The 25,022-nt window shown below is 51.8% G+C and overlaps 1 protein-coding gene across 10 annotated transcripts in view; it reads left to right on the forward strand.

Moving 5' to 3' along the window:
• Lpin1 (lipin 1) overlaps positions 1–25,022 on the forward strand; it is a 126,842-nt gene that overhangs the window by 98,885 nt on the left and 2,935 nt on the right. For 7 of the 10 annotated variants that reach the window (XM_052745862.1, XM_052745863.1, XM_052745858.1 and 4 more), the window contains 10 exons: positions 1,571–1,640; positions 4,308–4,385; positions 4,529–4,621; positions 8,545–8,624; positions 12,935–13,061; positions 14,353–14,501; positions 15,153–15,239; positions 17,519–17,671; positions 20,880–20,994; positions 21,687–21,790. In XM_052745862.1, coding sequence (XP_052601822.1) covers positions 1,571–1,640; positions 4,308–4,385; positions 4,529–4,621; positions 8,545–8,624; positions 12,935–13,061; positions 14,353–14,501; positions 15,153–15,239; positions 17,519–17,671; positions 20,880–20,994; positions 21,687–21,790 — 1,056 coding nt within the window. The remainder of the gene's footprint in view (positions 1–1,570; positions 1,641–4,307; positions 4,386–4,528; positions 4,622–8,544; positions 8,625–12,934; positions 13,062–14,352; positions 14,502–15,152; positions 15,240–17,518; positions 17,672–20,879; positions 20,995–21,686; positions 21,791–25,022) is intronic. The other 3 variants (XM_052745860.1, XM_052745861.1, XM_052745867.1) reach the window with 1 other exon arrangement.

A 25,022-nucleotide genomic window follows, 5' to 3' on the forward strand; every position in this document is an offset into this window, starting at 1 on the left:
CATGTGGAGGGCTGGGGAGGGGGTCCGTGTGTAGATGGGGTCCGTGTGGAGGGCTGGGGAGGGGTCCGTGTGTAGATGGGGTCCGTGTGGAGGGCTGGAGAGGGGTCTGTGTGTAGACAGGGTCCGTGTGGAGGGCTGGGGAGGGGGTCCGTGTGTAGACAGGGCCCGTCTGGAGGGCTGGGGAGGGGGTCAGTGTAGACAGGGTCCGTGTGGAGGGCTGGGGAGGGGGTCCGTGTGTAGATGGGGTCCGTGTGGAGGGCTGGGGAGGGGTCTGTGTGTAGACAGGGTCCATGTGGATGGATGGGGAGGGGTCTGTGTGTAGACAGGGTCCGTGTGGAGGGCTGGGGAGGGGGTCTGTGTGTAGACAGGGTTCATGTGGAGGGCTGGGGAGGGGGTCTGTGTGTAGATGGGGTCCATGTGGAGGGCTGGGGAGGGGGTCCGTGTGTAGATGGGGTCCGTGTGGATGGATGGGGAGGGGTCCGTGTGTAGATGGGGTCCGTGTGGAGGGCTGGAGAGGGGTCTGTGTGTAGACAGGGTCCGTGTGGAGGGCTGGGGAGGGGGTCCGTGTGTAGACAGGGTCCGTCTGGAGGGCTGGGGAGGGGGGGGGTCAGTGTAGACAGGGTCCGTGTGGAGGGCTGGGGAGGGGGTCCGTGTGTAGATGGGGTCCGTGTGGAGGGCTGGGGAGGGGTCTGTGTGTAGACAGGGTCCATGTGGATGGATGGGGAGGGGTCTGTGTGTAGACAGTGTCCGTGTGGAGGGCTGGGGAGGGAGTCTGTGTATAGACAGGGTCCGTGTGGAGGGCTGGGGAGGGGTCTGTGTGTAGACAGTGTCCGTGTGGAGGGCTGGGGAGGGAGTCTGTGTGTAGATGGGGTCCGTGTGGAGGGCTGGGGAGGGGGTCTGTGTGTAGACAGGGTCCGTGTGGAGGGTTGGGGAGGGAGTCTGTGTGTAGACAGTGTCCGTGTGGAGGGCTGGGGAGGGAGTCTGTGTGTAGACAGGGTCCATGTGGATGGATGGGGAGGGGTCTGTGTGTAGACAGTGTCCTTGTGGAGGGCTGGGGAGGGAGTCTGTGTGTAGGCAGGGTCCGTGTGGAGGGCTGGAGAGGGGTCTGTGTGTAGACAGGGTCCGTGTGGAGGGCTGGACAGGGGTCTGTGTGTAGACAGGGTCCGTGTGGAGGGCTGGGGAGGGGTCTGTGTGTAGATAGGGTCCGTGTGGATGGATGGGGAGGGGGTCTGTGTGTAGACAGGGTCCGTCTGGAGGGCTGGGGAGGGGGTCAGTGTAGACAGGGTCCGTGTGGATGGATGGGGAGGGGTCTGTGTGTAGACAGGGTCCGTGTGGATGGATGGGGAGGGGTCCGTGTGTAGACAGGGTCCGTGTGGAGGGCTGGGGAGGGGGTCTGTGTGTAGACAGGGTCCATGTGGAGGGCTGGGAAGGGGGTCAGTGTGTAGACAGGGTCCGTGTGGAGGGCTGGGAAGTTTGTTAGAGGACCTCACTGGGGTCCCAGGACCTCCTCGTGACAGCAGAAAGGCTCTGTCCCCGCCCCCCTCTTCTGACGTGTCTCCTCGTCTTGCAGGTACTACAATTGGACAACAGCAGCTCCTCTACTTCTGGCGATGCAGGCTTTCCAGAAACCTTTGCCAAAGGTGAGCGCTAGCACGATTAAGAAAAGGGCCCGAGGAGGGACAGGTTTGGGAGACTCGCGATCGACTTTAGAAGTCCGCGGCCATGGTGTCTCGATGCTCATGAGGGCCCACGTCAGTGTTTCAGATCTCTCTCTCCCACGTTGATCACGCTTCCCTTCCTCACCAGGGCAAGCCTTGAAAATGATGGCGTTGTAGGCCCACGATCCCACTCCCAATGCCTCCTAGGCCGGGATTACAAGTGGGCAGAGTGGCAGACCCCAGAGAGCAGAACTAAGGGAGGCCGAGGAGAGGAAGTTTAACTATGGAAGGCTGAAAGCGGACACTGGGTCAGATGCAGGAGCTGCCACTGTCAGCAGCCCTGTGCCTGGTTCACTGAGGCCGAGTGAGGATGGAGAGGCAGGGGTGAGGATGGGGGAGGCAGGGGTGAGGATGGGAGGCAGCGATGAAGATGGGGGAGGCAGGGGTGAGGATGGGGAGGCAGGGGTGAGGATGGGGAGGCAGGGGTGAGGATGGGGAGGCAGGGGTGAGGATGGGGAGGCAGGGGTGAGGATGTGGCTTGTGTAGCTCAGCGCCTGCCTGTGAGAACAGGGGGTGGCTACAAGGCAGAGCTGAGTGAGGAGGTCAGGCCCCCCAGCCATGGAGTGCTGGTCTCCTCGGCTTGCCTCGAGTGGCTGGGGTCTTGGTTGTATCTTCTTTCGTGGGCTGCAGAGCTTCAGGCGGGTTTGTGCCTGGTGGCCTCGGTCAGGTGGTTCCAGAGTCTGAGGTTCTGGGAGGTGCACTCTCACTTTGTTTACAACGGACTTGCCTCTGCAAGGTTGTGTGTGTGCCCTAGTTTGGGTGGTGAGCTTGTATGTGGTGACCCTTTTCTGTATTTGTGGACTGGACTGAGGCGTGTTCTGTAAGGTGATTTTAGTTACGTCCCTGCCGGGTTCTTCTTGTATCCAGAGCCCAGGATATGGTTTCAAGGGTTGAAAAGGGGAAGGAGGAGGAGAGTCCTGCAGCAGAGGGGGAGCTTACAGGGGAGGGGACAGGCGAGTCCCGGAGGGCTGTGAGCTGGAGACTTAGGAGTCGAGGCTCTGCTGACGGTGTTTCTCTAACATGGAAGTGATTTTCTGTGTAGCGTTTAGTCTGTATTATACATAGCTAGCACATTAAAATGCCCTTACCTCTTCGTTTGTAAAATAACCCACATTTTCTTTCAGTCCTTCCTTTTACTTTCAATCTTTGATCCATCAGTATTTTATCTTGAGAGTAATGGAGGGAGACTTGGGAACTCAAATCCCTCCCCGCTCCAGATGGTTACCGAGTCAGGATCCTTTCTGCTGGAGAACATAATCAGTAGCTTAACTGTTATGGATTTAGTATCTTCCGTGATAATGGTTGGCAGGCTGAATGAATGCTCTGTGATTTGGGGTGCCCGTATGATTTGGGGTGTCCGTGCTTCACACATTTCCTGACATAGTCAAGACAGATTCTCCATGTCTCATCGCCCAAAGCATGACCGCTTCTGAATCGGTTCTTGGCACAGGTGATCATGAATGGCACAGTCCAAGTGGGGTTTTGTTTCTGGAGCTGGGTCCACCTTCCCCTGAGGGTCTCCCTGAACACGTTGCTGCCTGGTTCTGGACCACAGCTTGGAGGGAGGCAGGTGCTCGACTTACAGGGTCCCAAACAGTTCAGAATCCCCTCTGGATCGCCCCGGTGTCCCTGGTTAGGTGGCCATCTTGACCGGTGGCTGGTGGCTTCATTTAGCTATGCATTTAGGCTCGTGTCTTCATTTGAACTGGAGATTTTCTGTTCCGGTGATGTGTTTGCTCATGAACCAGCACTGAGTTTTTAGGTTGCTGTAGATGTAAAGCACCCAGGACTGGCCCCTACCTACTGTAATGCCGTCTGAGGGTTTCCTGTGCTGTTTTTGTTGGTTGATTCTTCAAAAGAACCTTAGACTCCATCTGGGGCTTGTTATGTGTGGATGGATTTGGTGGGGAGGAGGAGGGAAGTAGACAATAGGTTTATGGAGCGTGCGGTCCCTGAACATCGTATGCATGGTTTGCATTTTAGTGGGCTCGGTCTGTCTTCTGTGTCAGCCGAGGAGCTTTTAAGTAGGAATTCCACACTTGAGGCTGAACCTGTGAATCATTTGTCTACTAGCTGTACCTGTTAGGCTGAAAGATGAAGTCTTTCCTCACTAGCTGAGGGAAGAGCTACTTACAAAGTCTAAAAGGAGGAAGGAAAATGAGATAACATTTGCCTGGGCCCAAAATAGCCTTAAGACAGACGTTGTTCTTTGGAAATATTTATAAAATCATTATTTCATATTTAGTTTCCCCATCAAACTTTGACGTATTCAAGGTGTCCATATGAATTTTATTTTTAACTCTTGATTTTTAAATCAAGTTAAGCTTTGGAAACTTCTAGTTACTTAAAAAAAAAAAAAAAGTCCGTGTATTTTGACTTTTGTTTAGAGCTGTTGGATCCTGTACCATAGCGATCATTTTTCTTTGCTGTCTTACTTTGTAATCACTTGAGACTGAGAGCGTCATAACCAGTCAGCCATTGTAACGGGCCACGGCAGACCTACTAACCACTAATGATCTCCACTCTCTCTTCCCTGTCCTTCTGTTGTGTTCTGTTTGTTGTTGTTGGTTCTTTTCCCATCTTCTTAAGTCTTCGTGCCTCAGTTACCTTCACGTGATTTTGGACGCCATTAGGTTTTGCCTTTCTAAAATTTTCAGTCCACCCACAGTATGTTGCGTTATGTTTTGTTTATTTATTTATTTATTCCGTCTCCTTTGATTTACAAGTACATTTTGTTTTGTTTCAAGTGTGCTAAGTTGATTTTTTTTTTTTTTGGTTCCATTATTTATGTTACCATCCATTTAAAACAGGCCACTGTGGAATCCATCATGAGGGATAAGATGCCCAAAAAAGGAGGCAGATGGTGGTTTTCCTGGAGGGGAAGGAACGCCACAATCAAGGAGGTAAGCGTGTGTGTGTGTGTGTGTGTGTGTGTGTGTGTGTGTGGCCTGGCAGGTGCCCTGAGTGCCTTTGGTTTTGTGTGGTCAGGTTTGCCTCCATTGGTGTGAGTGAAATAAACGCCATAATGCTGGGTTTCGGTGAGCTGGCCCGACTGGAAAGGGGCCAAGAGCAGGTGGACGAGGAGGAGGAGGGGCCAACAGAGCCTGGCTTTGCCAGCCTCTGGCTTGCAGACGCCAGGCAAGCTGTTTTTCCCACGCTGAGGTTTCTTTATCAATTACAAGAAGATGTACTAGGTGCATGTCTCGTTGTTGGGACAGAGCGTCTGACAAAAACGGTTCTCCCAGCTAGAGAGCATGGCCCAAGATGGTAGAGACGTGAAGGGCACAGGAACATGAGGCGGCCAGTCACATTCTGTCCACAGGAGGCAGAGAGGTAAAGTCTGGCGCTCAGCTGGCTTTCTCCTCTGTGTCTAGTCCAGGACCTCAGCCCGCATTTAGGGTGGGTCTTGCCGGATTAAGGAACCTAGCCCAGATCTTGTCGCCTTGGCAATGTTAACCACCACAGAAGGGTTCCAACATAACCTATGTTTTAAAATACTAAGTTATGTTGGTGAGGATAGCACCAGTGAGTCTTGCCGTGGCTGTCAGCTCAGCCTCTTTGGTCCCGGCTCTGCAGGGTTGGGTCGATACATGAGAATTCGTTTGCGATCTCTGAAAGCCCCTGATTTGTTGGGCCTCTCTCCATCTCTCCGCCTCTGTCCCGAGCAATTTCCCCGTGTGGCCTCAGTGTTCTGGCTTTTCTCCCCCCTCTTAATGGCCCCTCCTCCGGCCAGCCCCTTCGTGTATCTGGCTTCTACCTCCTGGTTTTCCCTGATCATCCACGCATGGCCTTTAGGACGACTCCATTCTTATTTCCAAACCAGACAAGCCAGATGGCCATTTGCACTCCACACCCACACACTAAGCCAGCCAAGCGCAAGCTTCAGGTCATGGAGTCAGAGTTGGTCTGGGCACACTAGGGTTTTCCTCTGTTGAAGCAGTGGGTAGGAAAAGGCTCCGCTGTCCCTCTATGGCCGGACATGGCCCTTCTCAGACTCCCTCCATGGAGGCCTGTGAGGCTGCAGAGTAAGTGTTGCCCCGATGTGAACATTTCCCCCAGCCCCTCTCCACTCCGGACCACCTTCCCTCTCCCAGGCTCCGTCAGGCTGTGTATTGAGTCCATCGTAGCCCCTCTTCCTCGTTCTCTGTGTTGTGGTTGGATTGGCCTGTCTAAGGTGGGTCCTGGTTTATGTTGCCCCTTGCTTAAAACTTCCGTAGTTACTGATGTGTGTGTATGTATGTGTGTGTGTATATGTGGTAATGTGCACATGTGTGCGTGCACATGCATGTGCATGTATGCTTGAGGAGGCCAGGGGAGGGCATTGGGTGTCTTGCTTTATTACTTTTTGCCTTATCTCCTTGAGACCATGTCTCCCACTGAATCTGGAACTAGACTTTCAGCCAGCGAGCTCTGGGGAGCCCCCTGCCTCCACCTGCCACGGCTCTGGAGTTACGGGCCCGCATAACTGTGCCTAGCTTTTACGTGGGTGCTGAGAGCTCACTCAGATCCAAATGTCTTCAGCCCCTGCGCAACCTCTTTAGCGGCTTCCCAGGGTTCCTACAGTGATGATGAAGGTCCTCAGCATCCTACAGCACTTGTGTGTTCTGACTCTGACCTCCGTTGCTCGTCCTGCCTTGTTTTTCCCTCTACTCTTCAGCATAATTGATCAAAACGGAGTCTACCCCAGGGCCTTTGCACATGCTGTTTCTACCGCCTAGTGCTGTCAGGATCCCTTTGATCCCCTCACTTAATTAACCAGCAGCTCAGCTCCTCCTTTCATGCCAGATTAACCCGGTCTGCTGGCTCTGCTCTCACGGGCCATGACCTTTTCCTTCATGCGTTTTGTCAGGATTTATAATTGTACACTCACTGTTTGACTAACATTTCTCACCTCCTCACACCCTGAGCTCCGTGAAGTAGAAACAAACCACTGACAGCTCTGTTGGCTGTGGAGCTGGCGTAGGGACGCGGTGTGTGTTTATTGAACGATTGCTTCCGGAGGTGGTCTGAAAAACCAGGAGGCTATGCAAACACTACCAGAAACATGACTGGGTGCATCGGATTCCATGAGGTCAAAGGGAGGCGGGGCCTTGCAGCACTGTGTGCAGATCTAAGTGTTCTTTGGCATGCTGCTGTGGATTGCCACCTGCTGCGTTACCGCCAAGGGTCTGAGCGAGTCAGGACAAATACAGATGCTGTCCTGAGGCCGACTTACAGCATAAAGGACTGTCTCGTTTGTTTATCAGAGGGCAGAATGTTCTAGAATTTTAGGCAGAATTATATTTCAAAGACCTCTTATTTGTAGGGTATCTAGATTCTCAACAGTTGGAATTAAGGAGAATGCCACTGTGAAGTAAGGAGTGTTGATGAAATTAAGTATTTCTCTAAAGGATGGAAATACAGCTATTCAGATAGATCTGTATTTCTGAATTGACTGAGTGAAAAGTTGTTAACTGTGGTAGCCTAAGTCACATAGTTTAATTATTCAGTCAATAATAAATGAATAGTTATGTCAACTGCTTTTGTATTTATAAAAGCAAACAACAACTGGACATGGTGGCACAGGCCTTTAATCCCAGTACTCAGGGGTCAGAGGCAGGTGCATTTCTATGAGTTCAAGACCAGCCAAGGCTGTATAGTGAAGTCCTGTCTCCAAAACAAAACAAAACAAAACACAAAAACCCCCGAACAATCAGAACAAACAAACAAAACCCCAATCAAGACCCCTAAAGCAAACAAAGAACCCCGAAGTAAAAGACAGGAGAACTGTCACAAGTCGGGGGCCAGCTCAGGTACACAGTGAGTGTCGGGCCAGCTAGGACTTAACATAGCAAGACCTGCGTCTAACCAACAGTTGAGGGCATAGTTTCAACGAGTTTCCAGCACTCATACTTTAGGATGATCACTGTTCTGTTGATTTATGTGCACCCCCCTTGAGACAGACTCTGTATAGAGCCCCGTTTACCTTGAACTTGCAGCTGTCCTCCTGCCTCAACTTTCCCTGAGATTATAGGCATGAGCCACCATGCCTAGGAAGGGGCACACACAAAGTGATTTCACTCTGTCTCCTTCATCCCTTGACAGGGTCTCTGGCCTCTTCTGACTCAGTGGTCTGTCCTGTTCCCTTGCTCCCTCCCTCCCCCCTCCCCCACTCCCCTCCCCCTCCTTCCTCCGCTCCCCTCTCCACTGTGTGTCAGGCTTTCTGTTTTATGGATCGGCAGCCAGTGCATCGGCATCCTCATTCCGTTTGAGAAGTGGGGAAATGGAACTCTGAACCGTAGTGGGCTGCTCCTGGGGTTCCCAGGCGAGAGCAGTGGGCCCAGAGGCCCAGAGTTCTCTTAGACACACCAGGTTCTCTCAGGAAGCCCCAGGAACATTTCCCGATAGGATTATGCAGCATTGGAAGAGAGAAGTGCTCTCTCATTTTCCCTGAGAACAATATGGCGTGCAAACATTTTCGAACATTTCTATTGGCAATTAGAAGAAAATATTGTGAAACCCCCAGGAATCCAGGCAACCCCCATTCCAGCATGTGCCTCTGTGACAGGGATGATGGCGTTTGGTTGGGTGCCAGGAACACTTACGGATAACTAACAGACTCGTTTCTGTCAAAAATGTTTCTCAGCTTAATCTTACGATATTTCTAGGCAGGGAAGTAACGGGCACCTGCCAAAACATGCCCCTCCCAGAGCCTCCTGGGTCCGGGTCCTCCTCCTGGGTGTGTGCCTTTGCCGCCCTGCCCTGGGCCTTAGGGAGCCTGAGGTGGGGCCCAAGCTTTGGGAGCATCCTTCCTCCTCCTCTGATGGCTTCCTTTCTTCTCCTCCAGGAAAGCAAGCCTGAGCAGTGCCTGCCAGGGACGGGCCACGGTACAGAAGAGCAGCTTTCACAGCTTGGTCTGGCCCCCAGGTATGGGGGCGGGGTGTCCCTCTGGCAATGGTGCCACCCCTTTGTTGGGCTGAATTAGGGTCATGTGCATGCCCACTGGACACTGATGAGGGCAGTCAGTGGCTCATTTCTTAGGCCTCGGTTCCCGCTGGCTCTGGAGTCACTAGGTGACCGAGACCAGGAGCACTTTATTTAGATGGTCTTTCCCGTGTATCCAGCATCTGCAGCTTCTCTCTCAGACAGTGAAGGTTCGAGGTCAGTATGAGTCTCCAGGGAGCTACTTAGCTAGAGTGTCTCTCATGGTCCTGGCATGTGGTATGTGTCTGTCTGTCTGGGTGTGGGTATGCTCATACACAAGTATACTTGCCTGGGAGTGCACGTGTGGAGGTCAGAGGTCAACACTGGACTCTTCCTGAGCTGATGAGGGCTTCCCTGTTTGCTGGTTCATTTATAGGGGAAGCTGGCTTAGGTTTCATGGCTCCTGGCTCCTGGCCACAGCTCTGTACCTTATCCTATCGTATTTCTAGAACTCTCTGTTGGCAGTAGGAACTTGTGCCATTGGCAAGGAAGAGCCTGCTTTGTAGAAGACTAGTTGGGGGTGGGGTGAGGGGTGGGGTGAGGGATGGGGTGAGGGGTGGGGTGGGGAAGAACCGAAGACTGGGTAGTTCAGCATGTTCTGTACGGATGGGCCGTTTCTCAGCTGGGATGTTCTTGAAGCAGGAGGCTTCCTGTTTTTGCCACTGGTGTCCAGGCGGTGGCCCTTTCTGACCCTGCTGTCCCGTGCTCTCCTGTGCCCATTCCTGGAATGGGTGAGCTGTCCAGCAGTGTGAACCCCAACACTGTCTTCCTGGCTTTCTGCTCAAGAGTTCTGTCTCTCTGCAGGGGCGGGGCAGGGGTGGCAGGGGATCGCCTCTCTGTGTCGCCATCTATGAAACAAGATGGGAGAGGCACGCTGGCATCTCTTTTCCCCTCCCACCTCACCGATGCTCACAGTGACCCTGTGACAAGGTGATCAGACCACAGTCACCTGAAGGACACGTCATCATCCTACACTGGGCATTTTAAACTATTTGAAGACCTGTTACATGGGCCAAATGCCGGGTGTCTTCCAAACCTCCACTGCTGCCACAGGCCATGGCCTAGACCTGGGAGAGCTGGGCTGGGCCCGGGGAGCTGTCAGAAAGCATGGCCTCTGACACCTTGGCAGAGGGGCAGGGCACAGAGGACATGGCGCCACCGCTGTCTTATCCCCACTTTCATTCTTCCTGTTTCTGGCCATGGAGGGACTCGGGGACACAGGGACAGGCTGAGGGTAGAGGGACAGCAGGACAGTGTGTAGGAGCCCTCCCGAGTGGAGCACAGCTCTTGGAGTTCATGTGCTCTGATGGGTTTTCTTTCCGTCTGGACCGTGGAGAGGTGCCTTTGCTGTTACGGAAAAGCAGCCCCACTCCTCCCCCTTCTAAATCACACTTATCAAACCTGAAAAGTTATAAATTGGCTCATGTGTGATGGAATCGAGATTCTGAAATATGTGGAGGTTCTCTTGAGGAATGTAAATCTCTTCATTTATGGCGGCACCCGTGACTTCCAGTCATATCAGAGTCACAGAGATGCCTTTAAAAAAATTGGCATCCGAATGTTTTCCTAATTGACAGACTTGATTGACAGGATAGTCCCCAAAGTCCCATAATTGAGCAAACAGCTTGTCACCATACAAATAATTAAAATGCCATTTGAAAAGTGTGCTCTGTGACAAGCGCTGACTTCAGTGTTCACAGTTCCTCATCGGAACACAGATTTTCCAGTGACTCGGGGCCTTTTGTTGCTGTCTGCAGCCGCAGTAGGGAAGTGACATTTAGTGAACCACCGCAGGAGTGATGTGGGCGCTCTGCCGAGGAGCACCCTGTTCCTCTCAGGATGGCGAGGTCCGGAAGGTGGCAGCCTCTGTGGCTGTCCACGTGCCCACCCGAGAGCCGCCGGCAGCCAACTGTACAACTCCATTTTCGTTTGAGTCTGTTTCCCTTCCGACGTTCCTTCCACATGGCACGCCACACGGATTTAGTGGGCCGCGCTCCTCCTAAGCGGCAGATGGGAATGAGAGCTCTTCCGACTTGCACACTCCTCCCCCCGCCCGGCAGAGGCGCACATCAATCTGTTGTTACTAAGAGGCGTAGTTCTGTTGGGATCTCATTTTGCTCTAGACTGCTTCCTCTTCAGCGAGGGGCCTCCAGCCGCATCCCGCTTGATGAGAGGGCCTTTGTCTGGGGCCGTTGTCGTGGGGCTCAGGCCGCAGGACTGGGTTTGTTTGCCCCATCTGGAAACCTCGAGGGTGTCCGTTCAGAAGGATGAGTGCTCCTCATGGGATCTGCAGATACTGGAACAGGAAGGGACTCCCGTTGAGCGTTTTATGGGAGAGCTGCCTGAGGTGCAGAGAGGAGTCTTCTTGAGTCAATCAATCGGCATTGGACGTAGATGTCTGTCTCGTTCTCCCCAGAGTCGCCACCACATCCTGAGGTTTGGTGGGGTGGAATTCAGTGTGTCCTGGACTTAGAATGAAGGAAACGGGCTGAAAGGCAGAGATAAATTCATCTTAAGTAGTACGATGTGCGTTTCCTTGAGCAGGCAACCTTGGGTTTTCAGATCACAGCTGCCGTCGGCACTCCGGCTCACACAGAGCTCAGGTCTGCCTCAGATAACCGGAATTCCGGCCTGTCCCTAGCCTGTCTCCTTTGACATGGTCACTGACCCCAGAACTTCTTCACAAGCTTTGTGATGGCCAAGGCGCTTCTCCAGCCCCGGTGACTGTGCTGCAAAAGCCCGAAGAGAGCAGGGATGACTGGGCTGTTGTCTGCTGTTTGCAGTATCTGGCTCCACACACAAGTGGGGGGTGCGCTGTGCGAGTGCTCCCCATGATGACTCCTTGGTCCCGGGCAGCATCAGGCTGTGTAAATCACTTTTTGAATGAGTAGCCGTGGTGGAAAGGCTTGTATGGGAGGCTGTCTGGGTGACCACAAGGCAGACCAGGGGAAATGGAGGCAGGGACAGGTTGGAAGGAGAGGGGAGCACTCCTGAGGTAAAGAAGACCGAGATCTGTGTGCAAGTTGTATAAAGGGATGTGAAAGTTGGTGTGCTGGTTGATTCATTTATTTTTGTCAACTTGCCACAAACCCAGGCATACCTGGGAGGAGGGAGTCTTAATTGAGAAAATGCCTCCAGAAGATTGGCCTATGGGCACTGCCGTATTTAGTGATGGATGTGGGAGGACCCAGTTCACCAGAAGCAGTGCCGTTTACTCCTGGGCAGGTGGACCTGGGTGGTTATACAAGAAATCAGGCTGAATAATCCACCAGGAGCAAGCTAGTGAACAGCACTCCTTTATGGTCTCTGCTTCCGCTCCTGCCTCCAGGTTCCTGCCCTGACTTCCATCAGTGACGGAGTGTGACCAGACAGTGATAAACTGAAATAAACCCTTTCCTTCCCAAATTGCTTTGGGTCATGGTGTTTTTATCACAGCAATAGAAAGACCACCATGGGCATGCCTGCTTTGGGGGCACTTGGCTCTTCCAAGCCCATTATTAAGTACCTGGCAGGGTGCTAAGTAACTTGGGAGGCAGAACAAACATTATTAGGTTGGAGGATGAAGCCATAGAATTGAGCGTAGGGAGCAACTAATTTACCAACTTGCTTTCTGTGAGGCACTTAAAGACGTTGGGCCCGAGTCTTAACCCTGCCTCCCAGCACCAGCCTGGAGAAGCCACTAGACGAACTGGAGCTTTGGTCTGTGGATTCTGTGCCGACAGAGGTAGTGTCCTCTTGGCTCGTAGTGACTTCACGAGTCTTGGGGGAAGAGGTGGGGTGAACTGGCAAATCTTCGTAGGTCCAGGAAGTGCTCTAATTGTTTGGAATTGGATATGTGGAATTGATGGAATTGGATATGAGAGAATTGATGGTGTTTGGACCGAGGACATTTGGACTCTTAGGGTTTGGCCCACAGCCTTCAGTAGAGAGAAAAGAGGCAGAAGAGTATGTGGGCTTGCTTGTGGCTTTCTGGGCAGAATGGGTGTAGCCCTGCTCATCAGGAGTGGAGTCACACTAGTTACAAGTGAGTGATGAGAGTTGGTAAACCGGAGTGAATGAGGAGAGGCAGCCCCCTCCCCCTCGACGATGAAGCCGTGTATGAATGGGGATATAGGAGAGTTCATTGATAAATCTAAAGCCATATGGCAAATGACCACCCAGGAGACCCAATTGACTGAGTCATTGATTCAGGCCTAATGCGTTTTTACTGGTTACCCGGATGCGTTTCCTAATTACTTCACCGTGTGTTGCAGAGGAAAGCACGAGTCATCCTCCAGCGATGAAGAGCACTCAGGCGCCCAGCCATCGAGCTCCAGCCACCTCTCGCTTCTGTCCAACGTCAGCTACAAAAAGACCCTGCGGCTCACATCGGAGCAGCTGGTGAGGCCCATGTCCCCAGTACAGCTGCGGCTCTGGTTCTCAGGTAGTGGGCAGATAGAGTTTGAGGGCTTTCTTGAAGGTCTGGGGTTCTTCTCCTTTTTTGCTCACTCAGCTCTTCCCAGGACCTTTCCTGCGCCAGCATGCCTCTTAGTGACCTCACACCCTCACTTCAGTACTTTGTGTTTCCACCCTGACTTTGTGTCTGTTCACGTGGACCGGCTACGTGACTCTGCACTCTGAGCTGCTTTTTTTCTGACCTAGAAGGAGGAGGAGGAGGAGGAGGCAGCTTTGCCTGAGCCGGTTCGTTTATCCTCATTACCAGTGGCCGAGAGACTTGGGAATGTCCCTCCTGAGTGTTTTTGCTTTGAGAGAGATGCTTGTTAACGCAAATGCATCTATAAAATTGGTGGAAATCAAGCAGGTGTGATGGAGTTTGGAGAATTTTAGGAAGCAAAGGGTCCCCCCACCCCGGTGTGTGTGTGTGTGTGTATGTGTGTGTGTGTGTGTGTGTGTGTGTGTGACTAGTTTAAATGAAGCCTTTCCAACCCTGGACTTCCTTCAAATCAAGGCCATCCAGTGAGCAGGCATCTCTGCTTTTCTACATTGAAGTCTGTGTATCTATTGTAAGAATTTATGAGGAGCAGGTTTTGACAGGATGGTATTAAATGGGAAAAGATGACCCCATGTTAACCACTTGTGGGACCCGGGGGGACACTTAGAGTCGACCTTGTGGGTCTGTGTGGCCAGCTTCTGTGTCTCAGAGTATACCAGCAAAGACTGAAGACCAGCCAAAGGAGTTTTGTTTTCTGAATTTGGTAATGATGTGCTTGGGCCTGCTCTATGTTTTTATGGATTCAAGGCTCTCTCTCCAGTCTGTGTCATTCTAGAAATCAATAAAAACACACTATTGAGGGAAACACTTTTGCCTGTCTTACATTTGTGTTCTTACACTGAGACCCTTCACACTTCCTGTGTAATGGTGTGATTTGGGTGAAGCCTGCAGCCAGTCACTGAACTCTGTGTACTCTCTGAGGACTGGATCAGGTTAGCACTGCTTTTAGAAGCAGAATGGTTTGTAGAGAGTGGGTGGCTGTTTCCTGAGTGGGGCCAGGGAGAGCTGGGTCTGACTTAGGTTGCCTGTCCAGCCCTGGACAGAACTAGAGCCGGAAACAGAGGAGAGAACTTCGCGGTGGCCTGGGGAAGCCAGGGTTGATTTTAAAGCCTGCAGAGGCCCAGCATCCCCTGAATCTGGACCTCCCCGTGAAGCACACAAACGGTTCGTGTTTTCCAGAAAAGCTTGAAGTTGAAGAATGGCCCCAACGATGTGGTTTTTAGCGTCACCACGCAGTATCAGGGCACCTGTCGCTGTGAAGGCACCATCTACCTCTGGAACTGGGACGATAAAGTGATCATCTCGGATATCGATGGGACCATCACCAGGTGGGTCTGGCTGCATCGTGATCTGGAGCTGGCTTCCATCTCACCCTGGGTAGCATCGTGGGGGCTGGAACATACAGTTTCCCGTGCATTTGGAACTGCACAGATAGGGGCAGCACCTTGGCCTCAGTAGCGACCACTACGGCCTGGTGACTTCTTTCTGTCTGGGTATCATCTCTCCAACCTGGTTTTGAAGAGTGCTGTTCTGGAATGGTTAGCAGGCCCTCACGTGGGTCCGGCAAGCCCAGTCCTCAGCACAATGGCTCACCAGAGCCCTTCCTAAGGTCCTCACTTGATTCTGTGAGCCCGGGCTTTCTACTGAGGAAGCCGTGGGTCTTATTCATACTGTTGTTTCTTTCAGTTGTTGTTTTTTTTTTTTTAAACACATTTTTGTGGGTGCACATACATGTGCATGAGCATGGACCTCAGGGGTCAACGTGGGGGCTGTCTGTTCTCTTCCTCTGCTGTGTGGTGCCTGGGAACAAAGGCAGTGGGCACCTTTACCCTCTGAGCTGTCTTGCCAGCCCTCATTCTTACTATTTTTATGGGGCGTGAGTAGTGCATCGAAGTCAAACGGGCATTTTTTTCCTTCTCCTCTTACAGTAACCTTTGGCTTATATATATATATATATATATATTTTCATTTTTATTTAGATCGGATACTCTTGGTCATATTTTGCCCACGCTCGGGAAGGATTGGACCCACCAGGGCATTGCAAAGCTGTATCATAAAGTAAGCCAGTAAGTATAGAGCACCGACTCCTGTCTTATAACTGCCCGTTTGTGACCCCCGCTCTGTATACAGACTCTCTCCCTCCGAGCATGGGGTGACTTACAAGGACGGAGAACTTGCTTCCTTAGGGTGGCAGGGAAGATTGTCCTTCAGCCTGGGATTGCAAATGAGACCAGAGTCCCATCTCTCCACAACGGTGGCCCTCAGCTGTTTAATTTTGAGACAGTCTTTTACCATGTAGCCCAGACAGGCCCGGAACTCACAGTCTCTGGTTTTGCCTCTAGAAGGGCTGGGATTTCAGGCACAAGTGACCATGCTTCCAGGCATTTTCGATTGTCATGATTACTGTGTGCTGTGGGCACCGGGCGGGTGGAAGCTGGGATGCTCTGTCTCACAGTTGACAGGGTCTGCCGACCAGTCGGCTGGGTGTCTTGGTGGAGGCGTGCGGATCGTAGAGACAGTGAAGAAGGCAGAAGAGAGTCGAGAGGACTGCCGGTCAGTGCCGGACAGCCCCGAGTTTATTTCACAGCCAGCTTATACACAGTCTTGAAGGACGGAGGTAGAAGGATGCACAGCGCAGGCATTCGACCACTGTCTGTCCCGTCCGTGCATCAAGGAGCAGGCAGTTCCATTTTCTATCTCATATACTTCCACCTGGCATCAGCAGCCTGCGTCCAGCTGGATAGTGTGTTCCTTCCTGTGGGCTAACCAGGACTTTCTCAGAGTCCTGGAGCAAGCAAGCCTGAACTCTGTTGACTCAGAACAGACTTCAGATTCAAACTGGGAAACTGAGTCAGTTGTGGGCTCCCATACACAAGGCATCGCTGTAGGTATCTTACGTCTACCTGCTCCAAGATAGCTGTGTTGAGGACCCCAGTCTAAAAGCTTGTCTTGGAACATTTGATTTAAGTCTGTCTGGATTGTGGACTTTGAAAATTTTTATTTTTGTTTTTTGGTTATTTTGAGACAGGGTTTCTCTGTGTAGTTTTGGTGCCGTTTTGGAGCCTGTCCTGGATCTCGCTCTGTAGACCAGGCTGGCCTCGAACTCACAGAGATCCGCCTGGCTCTGCCTCCTGAGTGCTGGGATTAAAGGTGTGCACCACCACCCAGCGAAAATTTTTATTTTTAATGTGTGTGTGTGTGTGTGTGTGTGTGTGTGTGTGTGTGTGCGCGCATGTGTATGTGTGTGTGTGTGTGTGTGTGTGTGTGATGAGTGGGTGTTATGTATGTGTGCATGTGTGTGTGTGTGTGTGCGCGTGTGTGATGAGTGGGTGTTATGTATGTGTGTATGTGTGTGTGTGCATGTGTGTGTGTGTGCGCATGTGTGTTTGTGTGTGCATGTGTGTTTGTATGTGTGGCGTGCCCCAGCCTGGTTGTGGAGCTCAGAGGACAGACTGCTTTCAGGAGTTGGTTCTCACCTTCCCCCTCGCTGAGACGAGGCCTCTGTTGTTGCCTCCACTCTTGTGTCCTCCAGGCCGGCTGGTCCCGTCTCTCTGTGGATTCTGGGCGGAATGCAGGTGGTCAGGCTTGCACTCCTGGTCGGTTAACCCTTTGTGCCTTCTGAGCCCTTTCTAAGGCGGGGTGTAGAGCCCGGGACAGGACGGGAAACCTGGACACAGGTCACTCTGTCGTGCTCTGCTCTAGTGTCCTCCAGACCCCCGTGTCGGTCACTGAGGACCGGACAAGCAGGAGCGGACGGTGTGTCACGCACCTTCCCCGCCCCCCTGTACCCCACCGCTGCTGTGGTTTGGCCCACAGCTCCCTATCCTCTCTGAGGGCAGGGCCCTGCTGAGCCCCAGGGGCATCTCTGGCCATCTTGGGCTGCGTGGAGGGCTCAGAGCATGTGGCTGAGGGATGACGAGGAGAGCCTCAGACTGTGCAGAGACCTGGGCGGGATGGTCTGTGCTGTTGCCCTTTCTCAGTGGTGGCCGAGTCTTACCACCTGACCCCACACCCGGGAGTGTCCCTCGTTCTTGCGCTTACCACGGCTTCTGCAACCACCGCCCAACTGTGGGAAGCATGGTGTGGCCTGGTATGCAGAAGAGGTGAACGGTGGCCTATCCTAAGGGAAAGCTGCTCTAGGTAGGACTCGGAGTGCTAGACGATGCAGTGAGAGGTGTTGTGGTCCGTTCTCAACTGGAAATAACATTTTACAGAATACAGACTTTCCCATGGGGGCCACTTGCAACCACGCCTTTCTTCATAGGGCGGACGGAGGTAAGGGTCTGGGATGCCGAAAAGTTCCGTGCCACGGTGCTATTCAAGGTGGATGGGTTGTGTCTTTCAGGAATGGCTACAAGTTTCTCTACTGTTCGGCACGCGCCATTGGGATGGCAGACATGACGAGGGGCTACCTGCACTGGGTCAATGAGAGGGGCACGGTGCTGCCGCAGGGGCCCCTTCTGCTCAGCCCGAGCAGTCTCTTCTCTGCCTTACACAGGTACCGCCCTGATAGCCGACCCCATGGCTTACACAGGTACCGCCCTGATAGCAGACCCCATGGCTTACATAGGTACCGCCCTGATAGCCGACCCCATGGCTTACACAGGTACCGCCCTGATAGCCGACCCCATGGCTTACACAGGTACCGCCCTGATAGCCGACCCCATGCCTTACACAGGTACCGCCCTGATAGCCGACCCCATGGCTTACACAGGTACCGCCCTGATAGCCGACCCCCATGCAGACATGTTGTCTCTTCCTCATTGCAAGTTTTGCAGAATAAGTGGACTGTTGGACTGGAGAGATGGCTCAGTTGATAAATGCCTTTGCCTTGCAAGTGTGAGGAGGAATTTGAGCCCCAGAACCTGTGTGTGTGTGTGTGTGTGTGTGTGTTAAATGCATTAGAGATTCCTCACACAAGGCACCAAAATACAGTTGCTTTGAATGCATTAATTAAAAAAAGAGTCACCAATAGTGCATCAGTATCACATTAATGAAGGACTTCACCTTGGTGTCACACTTTAGTGTGACACTTCTCCTTGAGGTCTTCTAACCAAGAATGAACCCAGGTTTGAATTCTCTATGTCCTTCTCCATGTGTGCTCTGTCCTCCTGTCTGTCCGCTGTCTGCCTGCCTGACTTGTGAGTCTGTCCCCGTGTCTGTATGTCCCTGTGTGTATGTATGCCTCTCTTCCTAACAAAGGGCTTCGACTTTGTGTTTGGTGGACCAAAGAGAAAGCATCACACGAGGATGGGATGGAGGATGCTTTACAGAAATCTTTAACAGTGTCACAAGGGATGAAGTCACTGACTCCAGCTGACCCTGACTGACCCAGATAACAAACACCATTGCTTACCACGCAATATCCAAATGTCGTGCTCAACGTTTATTGTGGATGTTCATTTATAAGATTGCTTCTAACCTCTGTTTTTGCTGCTTTCAGTAAATAATTATCACAACACACAAACATACATGCTCTGGGTTACTCTGGGTCAGCGGCATGGAAGAGGACATAAATTAAGGTTACAGTTATCCATTAGCTTAGGTTGTAAACACTGATCACATGGGAACTCCAAGGCAATTAAGGTTGATGGTTACATTGCTCTCTTAAAAGCAGGTCAGACAAACAGGCTTGAGCGCAGGGTAGGATGGCAGTCTTCAGTCTTGTGACCTCAGATGCATTTTTAGCTCTGACTGTGAGGTCCAGCAAAGGTTCCAGTCTCTTAGGATACAGTGGGTGTGGTGGATCCCTGGGCCTCACTGGCGGTCAGCCTCACCTATTTGGTGAGTCCTAGACCAGTGAGAAACCTTGTCTGAAAAACAGAGGAGGGGACAGCACCTGAGGAATGACACCCAAGACCGACCTCTGGTCCCTGTACTTGTACATGCACCCTCACAGATGCACACACAGGCACACATACACACGCATAGTCACGGCACACAGAGACACACAGACAGACATACACACACAGACAGACACACACACAGACACACACACACACAGACACGCACATGCACGCACACACGCCTCTCAGTGGGCCTCTTCTGACTAGTGTCCACGGTCCCGGAGCTTGCTTCCCAATCTCAGCAGTGTCCAGCTGTGTTGGGCCCACTGCTCTGCCCTGCGGCTTTCAGAACCAAGTTTCCTTAAAGCATCCAAAGGTCTGCTATGATTTGATTCACATTCAGTGAATCCAGAGGCCAGTTTAGAGAGGATTAATAGCTCGATATAATATTGAAGCATCCCATTCAAGAAGCTGGTCTGTCTGTTTTATTTAGGTTTTTCTTCTCTATTGTATTTCAGTGAGTTTTTATATTTTTTTTTTTATAATTTATTTACTTTTTTACTTCATGTGCATTCATGTTTTGCCTGCATGTATGTCTGTGTGAGGGTGTCAGATCTTGGAGTTACAGGCAGTTAGTTATGAGCTGCCATGTGGGTGCTGGGAATTGAACCCAGGTCCCCTGGAAGAGCAGCCAGTGCGCTTATCCGATGAGTCATCTCTCCAGCCCTGAGTTTTTATAGTTTTAACCAAGAAGGTCCGTCATATCTTTTTGACCCCTAAATTCTAAGTTTTAAAGCTTTTATTACCATTTCTTATGTTGTTTTTGGCTGGAGACCATTGCTGTGCTCCCCACAGGATGTCTGCAGAAGGACCTTATGGAAGGGTCTGACCATGGAGCCCTGTTTTGGCCTGGGACTCAGTCGGTAGACCAGGCTAACCCCTGAATTTTTAGCCATCTCCGTGCCTCTCCCTCCTTCATTCTGGGATTACAGGTGTTTGCCACCAAAACCAGCTTTTTGTAGTAGGTTTTTCTTTCCTTTTCTTTTTTTCTTTCTATTTTTGATGTAAGAATTTTTATCCTGGGGCTAGAGAGATGGCTCAGCAGTTAAGAGCACATCCTGCTCTTGCAGAGGACCAGAGTTTGATTCCCAGCACCCATGCTGGACAGCTCACAACCACCTGTAACTCCAGCCCCAGGGGAGTGGACATAACCTCTTGGCCTGTACAGGCCGCCTACACACACTTGGCACATGGACACACATGCGTACAAATAACAATAAATTTCAAAAGTTTTCATCCTAACCAGATGTTGGCCAGTGGCCAGTGTCTTTGTATCCCAGGTGATCTCCTTTCTCTTCATCTCATTGTATGTGAGACATCGTTACAGGGATTAGCTTCCAATGTCACACGACTCCTGCCTTCCTGTCACGACCCTGCTGCTCTACCCTGCCTCCCTTTGCATTTATAGACGTCCTTGGGACTTTGCCCGTGTCTTCACCAGTCAGCTTGGCCCACGCTAACACAGACTTTTGTTTCCGAGGTCACCCCTCTGCCGGGGCTGGTCCTTTGCATTTTTCTTGTGCCGAGAGTGTGGTTCATTCTGAGTTGAGTGATTTTCTGGGCTGCTGGGCCAAGTTTATGGCTTGCACATTGAAGACTAGTTTTAAAATTTTAAATGACTTCTTTTTGTGTGTGTGTGTGTGTGTGTGTGTGTGTGTGTGTGTGTGTGTGTGTGTAAGTCAAAGGACAGCACGCCGGGGTCAGCTCCCTCCCTCTAAAGTGGGCTGTGGGGCACACACTCGGGTCAGGCTCGGCAGCCAGTCTCCTTGCCCACGAAGCAGCTTTGATGGCCCTCACACCACTTTCATGCACACTTAAGTCCTCTCATGCTGACCGATTATGTATTTGTGTGTTTTATAGAGAAGTGATTGAAAAGAAGCCGGAAAAGTTCAAAGTCCAGTGTTTGACAGACATCAAGAACCTGTTTTTCCCGAACACAGAACCCTTCTACGCTGCTTTTGGAAACCGCCCTGCCGTAAGTACCCGAGGGCTCAGGGGAGCCTCGAGGCATTGTGCTTGGTGCTGCCGGCAGCTTTCACAAAGGCCTGGCCGAGGGGTGCGTGCGCAGTGAGCGTCCTCTAAGGCAAAGAGGTCGAAAGCATGTCAGACAGGGCCTCTGAAGCTGGTGACCTGGGCCACAAGCTTGCAATTGTGCATTACTCATTAAATTACCAAAACAAGGGCACTGAAGGTGCCAGGTCCTTCCTGAGAGATGAGACGACCGTGCTAGCCCTGCCTGATGCCCAAAGCATGCAGTGAGGGCTCCCTGGCTGAAGGAAATGTGTGGAGATGGTGTGTGTGACCCACTCTTGCTAGAAGGTTCTGTATTCTATACAATATAGCTGGGTATTAACTACTCAACTGGACATTTCTGCTTTTAAAACTTGTAGCAGATTATTTTGGAATGAGAAAATAGTTTAGAAAATAAACCTGAGGAATGCCAGCCAGCACGGCAGGAGCCGTAGGGGGGTTAGCTCAGGTCCTGAAGAGTGGAAGGAACTGAGGTCCAGAGAGGAACACTAGCTGAATGGGTCCCCACTCCCCTGAGCTGAAGCGCCAGTTAGTGAAAATTGGTAATGCGACATTGAATGAAAGGTCACGGTGTGTGCTCGTTTGTACAGTGAACCCTGCCCTCCCGACATGTTAAATCACCTTTTCTAAATGTAGGATGTGTATTCCTACAAGCAAGTGGGAGTGTCCCTGAACAGGATCTTCACTGTCAACCCCAAGGGCGAGCTGGTGCAGGAGCACGCCAAGACCAACATCAGCTCGTGAGTATTATCTATTCCCCAGGAACAGGACTCCCCCACTCCCTCACTGTTCTGAAGCCTGTATCCCCATCCATTGCAGACCCTTTTATCCATTGCTGTCTTTGTTTTAATCTTTGCATGTGTATGTGTGTGTGGACACATGTATGCAGCACAGACTTGTATGTGTTCATATCTGTGGAGGTCAGAGGTCAATGTCATGTGTCTTCCTCAATCACTTTGACCTTATTTTTTGAGACAGAGTTTCTCATTGAACTTGGGGCTTACCCATTGGCTAGCCTGGTTGGCCAGTGAGCTTCAGGGACCTTCCTGTGTCCAACACCCCAGCACTGAGGTGGCAGGCATGTATGACACCTGACTTTTTATGTGGATCAAGTTCTCATGAAGGAAGGCAGTTTTTATCAACTGAGCCATCTCCCCAGCCCCTTTTAATCTTTAATTCCCCTAAAAATGGAGTTCAACTCCATGTCTTCCGTCTTAGTTTTTGGACAATAGAGCGAAGTCAGATCCCTCAGAGTGTAAAGCCTAAACTAGAGGCTAGAGTCATCTGGGGAACGGAATTGAATGAGTTCAGAAACTAGACCTTCAGTTGTCCGAGTTCGAATGTCAGTTTGGAATGTGACCCAAGTGAGCTGTGGGAAGTCACGCTTTCTGCCCTATGGTACTGGGGTTGGAGCACTGTACTACAGAGGTGCCCTTCTCAGTCCCTGGTTCACTCTTGTTGGCTTTGTTCGAGACAGGATCTTGCCATGGAGTCCAGGCTGGCTTTGAACGTTGCAGTCCTGCCCAGTACTGGGATCGCAGGGCCCGCCACCACACCGGACTGGTTTGCTGTGTTGAGTGTGGCAGTGTGGTGCATGGACCATCACTCCTGGCTCTGCCTCATCTCACATGGGTCTCTGATGTCAGCCCTACTGGGTACGTCAGCCTAGGCCGGCACTGTCGCTCTGCCTCTTCCACGGCTTTGTGTCTTTTCATGCGATCTGTATTAAACTGGCAAACAGCAGCCTCTGGCCTGAGTGGCCGCAGCACTGACGTAAGCTGGAGACTTGGAGCTGAGGAGTGGGCTGTAAGATTCCTCCTGGTGTTTGCGAGTACCTCCCATGCTTTTTGAGCTGGGCATAGTTGTGACTCACACTGTAATCCCAGCACCCTGGGAAAGCAGAGGCAGGAGAATTGCTGTGGATTTGAGGCCAGCTGTGGGCTGCATAGTGAGTTCCAGGCCAGTCTGGATTTGGGAGTGAGACCACCAGGGCAGTTTCTCACTTTGAAGATGGTCATTAGAGTCCAGCTTGACTAGAACAGTTCCAGATGTGAGGGAGCCCTGATTTCCTGGCTTCCTGGCTTCCTAGACAGGCCAGACCCTCAAGCAGCTCTCTAGGTGTGGGGAGAGGAGAAGATGGAGCCCATACCCTCCTATCCTGTAGCAGGTCAGTTGTGGTGTTGAGACATGTTCTCTGAGATGACTCTTCCATCTTTAGGAAGCATGTATACCAAGGTCCAGAACTTGGTATGATGTTTTCTTTTAATTATTATTAATTTGTGTGTGTATGTGTCTGTGTGTGCATGTGTCTGTGTATGTGTGTGTGTGTGTGTGTGTGTGTGTGTGTGTGTGTGTGCATGTGCATGTGTCTGTGTGTCTGTGCATGTTTGTGTGTGTATGTGTATGTGTGTGCATGTTTCTGTGTGTCTGTGTATGTGTGTGCATGTTTGTGTGTGTGTGTATGTGTGTGCATGCTTGTGTGTATGTGTGTGTGCATGTTTGTGTGTATGTGTGTGCGTGTTTGTGTGTGTGTGTGTGCGCGCGCGCATGCATGCTCAGGCAAGTACATGCGTGTGCCACAGTGTACATGTGACGGTCACAGGACAACTTCTGTGGGGCTGTTTGCTACTTCCACCTTTACGTGGGCTCCAGGGTTTGAATTTAGGCTGTCAGACTTCTTCAAGCACTTCTTTACCTGCTGCGCCATCTTGCAGGCCCTTGGGTATGACCAGTTCTAGCCAAGCAGGTGCTTGTCCCTTGGAACCTGGGATGACCTTGTGGATGTCTTGAAGTGATGGAGCCCCACTGGGTGGAGTACCGAGTTCAGGACTCCCCTCCTTTGTAGTCAGGGAATGTACTGTCCTTGCTCCAGGGAGCCCCATGCCTGGAGGGTGGAATGGGCCACCCAGTTGGAGCAGGCACAGCTGCCAGGGCACGTGAGCCTTGCCGGCTTGATGCTGGTGGCTTCTGCAGCCTGGCAGGGACAGCTCCCTGCGGGGAGCCCCCCACCCCCATAGCCACAAACCTCAGGCTAATAGGCCTTCAAGTCAGGAGGTATTTTAAAAATTTGTTTGTTTGTTTTAATCCCCAGGAAAGACATAATTCTTAGCATAATACTAAGAGAGGTTCTCTGCGTTGTGCAAGCACACTGTTTCTCATGAGTCTGTTGGAGGCCCTTTATTAAACACACACGCAGCAGCCTTATTGAATAAGTCATTTCATGCCTCAGAACATGCTAACTCCAGGAGTTCGGATTTCGCAAGCCCCTTTTCGTTCTTGGCACGAGGGAGTGGAGAGGGGCTGTGTGGGAGAGGGTTGGGCATGTCGGAATCACTGTGTGGAGGAGCCTGGAGGGCTTCCAGCTCCATATGTGGAGCTGCTTTCTTTCTGTAGTAGGTTGTGGTAGGCAACATCTTCCTGGGGACAGGGGAAGAGCCCTGAGACAGGGAGTGCTGGAGACTCCTGTGTGGTCCAGTCCCACACACTGAGGAGGAAGGGCTTGAAGCTCAGGGAGGGCAGGACACTTGCCCAGAGTCACACAGTAAGTAAGGCTGGAGGAGGCCTCGAGCTTGCTGTCCCATGGCCAGGGACTTCTTCGTGAAGTGGAGGTGATCCGCCGTTGAATGGGTTTCCAGTACACGCTACTGGATCCCTGCCTGTGTCATTCCGTTTCTGATGCTCTCCTTCCTTCATGGTAGAGGGAGTCAGGGTGCAGAGACTTCAGAGCCTTGCCTGAGATCACCCAGCTGGAACTGGGCAGGAGTGAGGCCAGATCAGCATCCTGACAAGGCCATGGCCCTGAATCTTTTCACTGTGACTGTGATGTTTCTACTGCTCTAAAGAAGTGCTTTGTCCTTGGTTCCTCCCCAGTATCCCACATGTGGCCTCCGTGGCAGGCACCCCCACATGTGGCCTCCGTGGCAGGCACCCCCCACATGTGGCCTCCATGGCAGGCACCCCCACATGTGGCCT

This window comes from Peromyscus californicus, unplaced genomic scaffold, assembly GCF_007827085.1.
Source record: "Peromyscus californicus insignis strain IS unplaced genomic scaffold, ASM782708v3 Scaffold_1__1_contigs__length_55948999, whole genome shotgun sequence".
NCBI classification, from domain to species: Eukaryota; Metazoa; Chordata; class Mammalia; order Rodentia; family Cricetidae; genus Peromyscus; species Peromyscus californicus.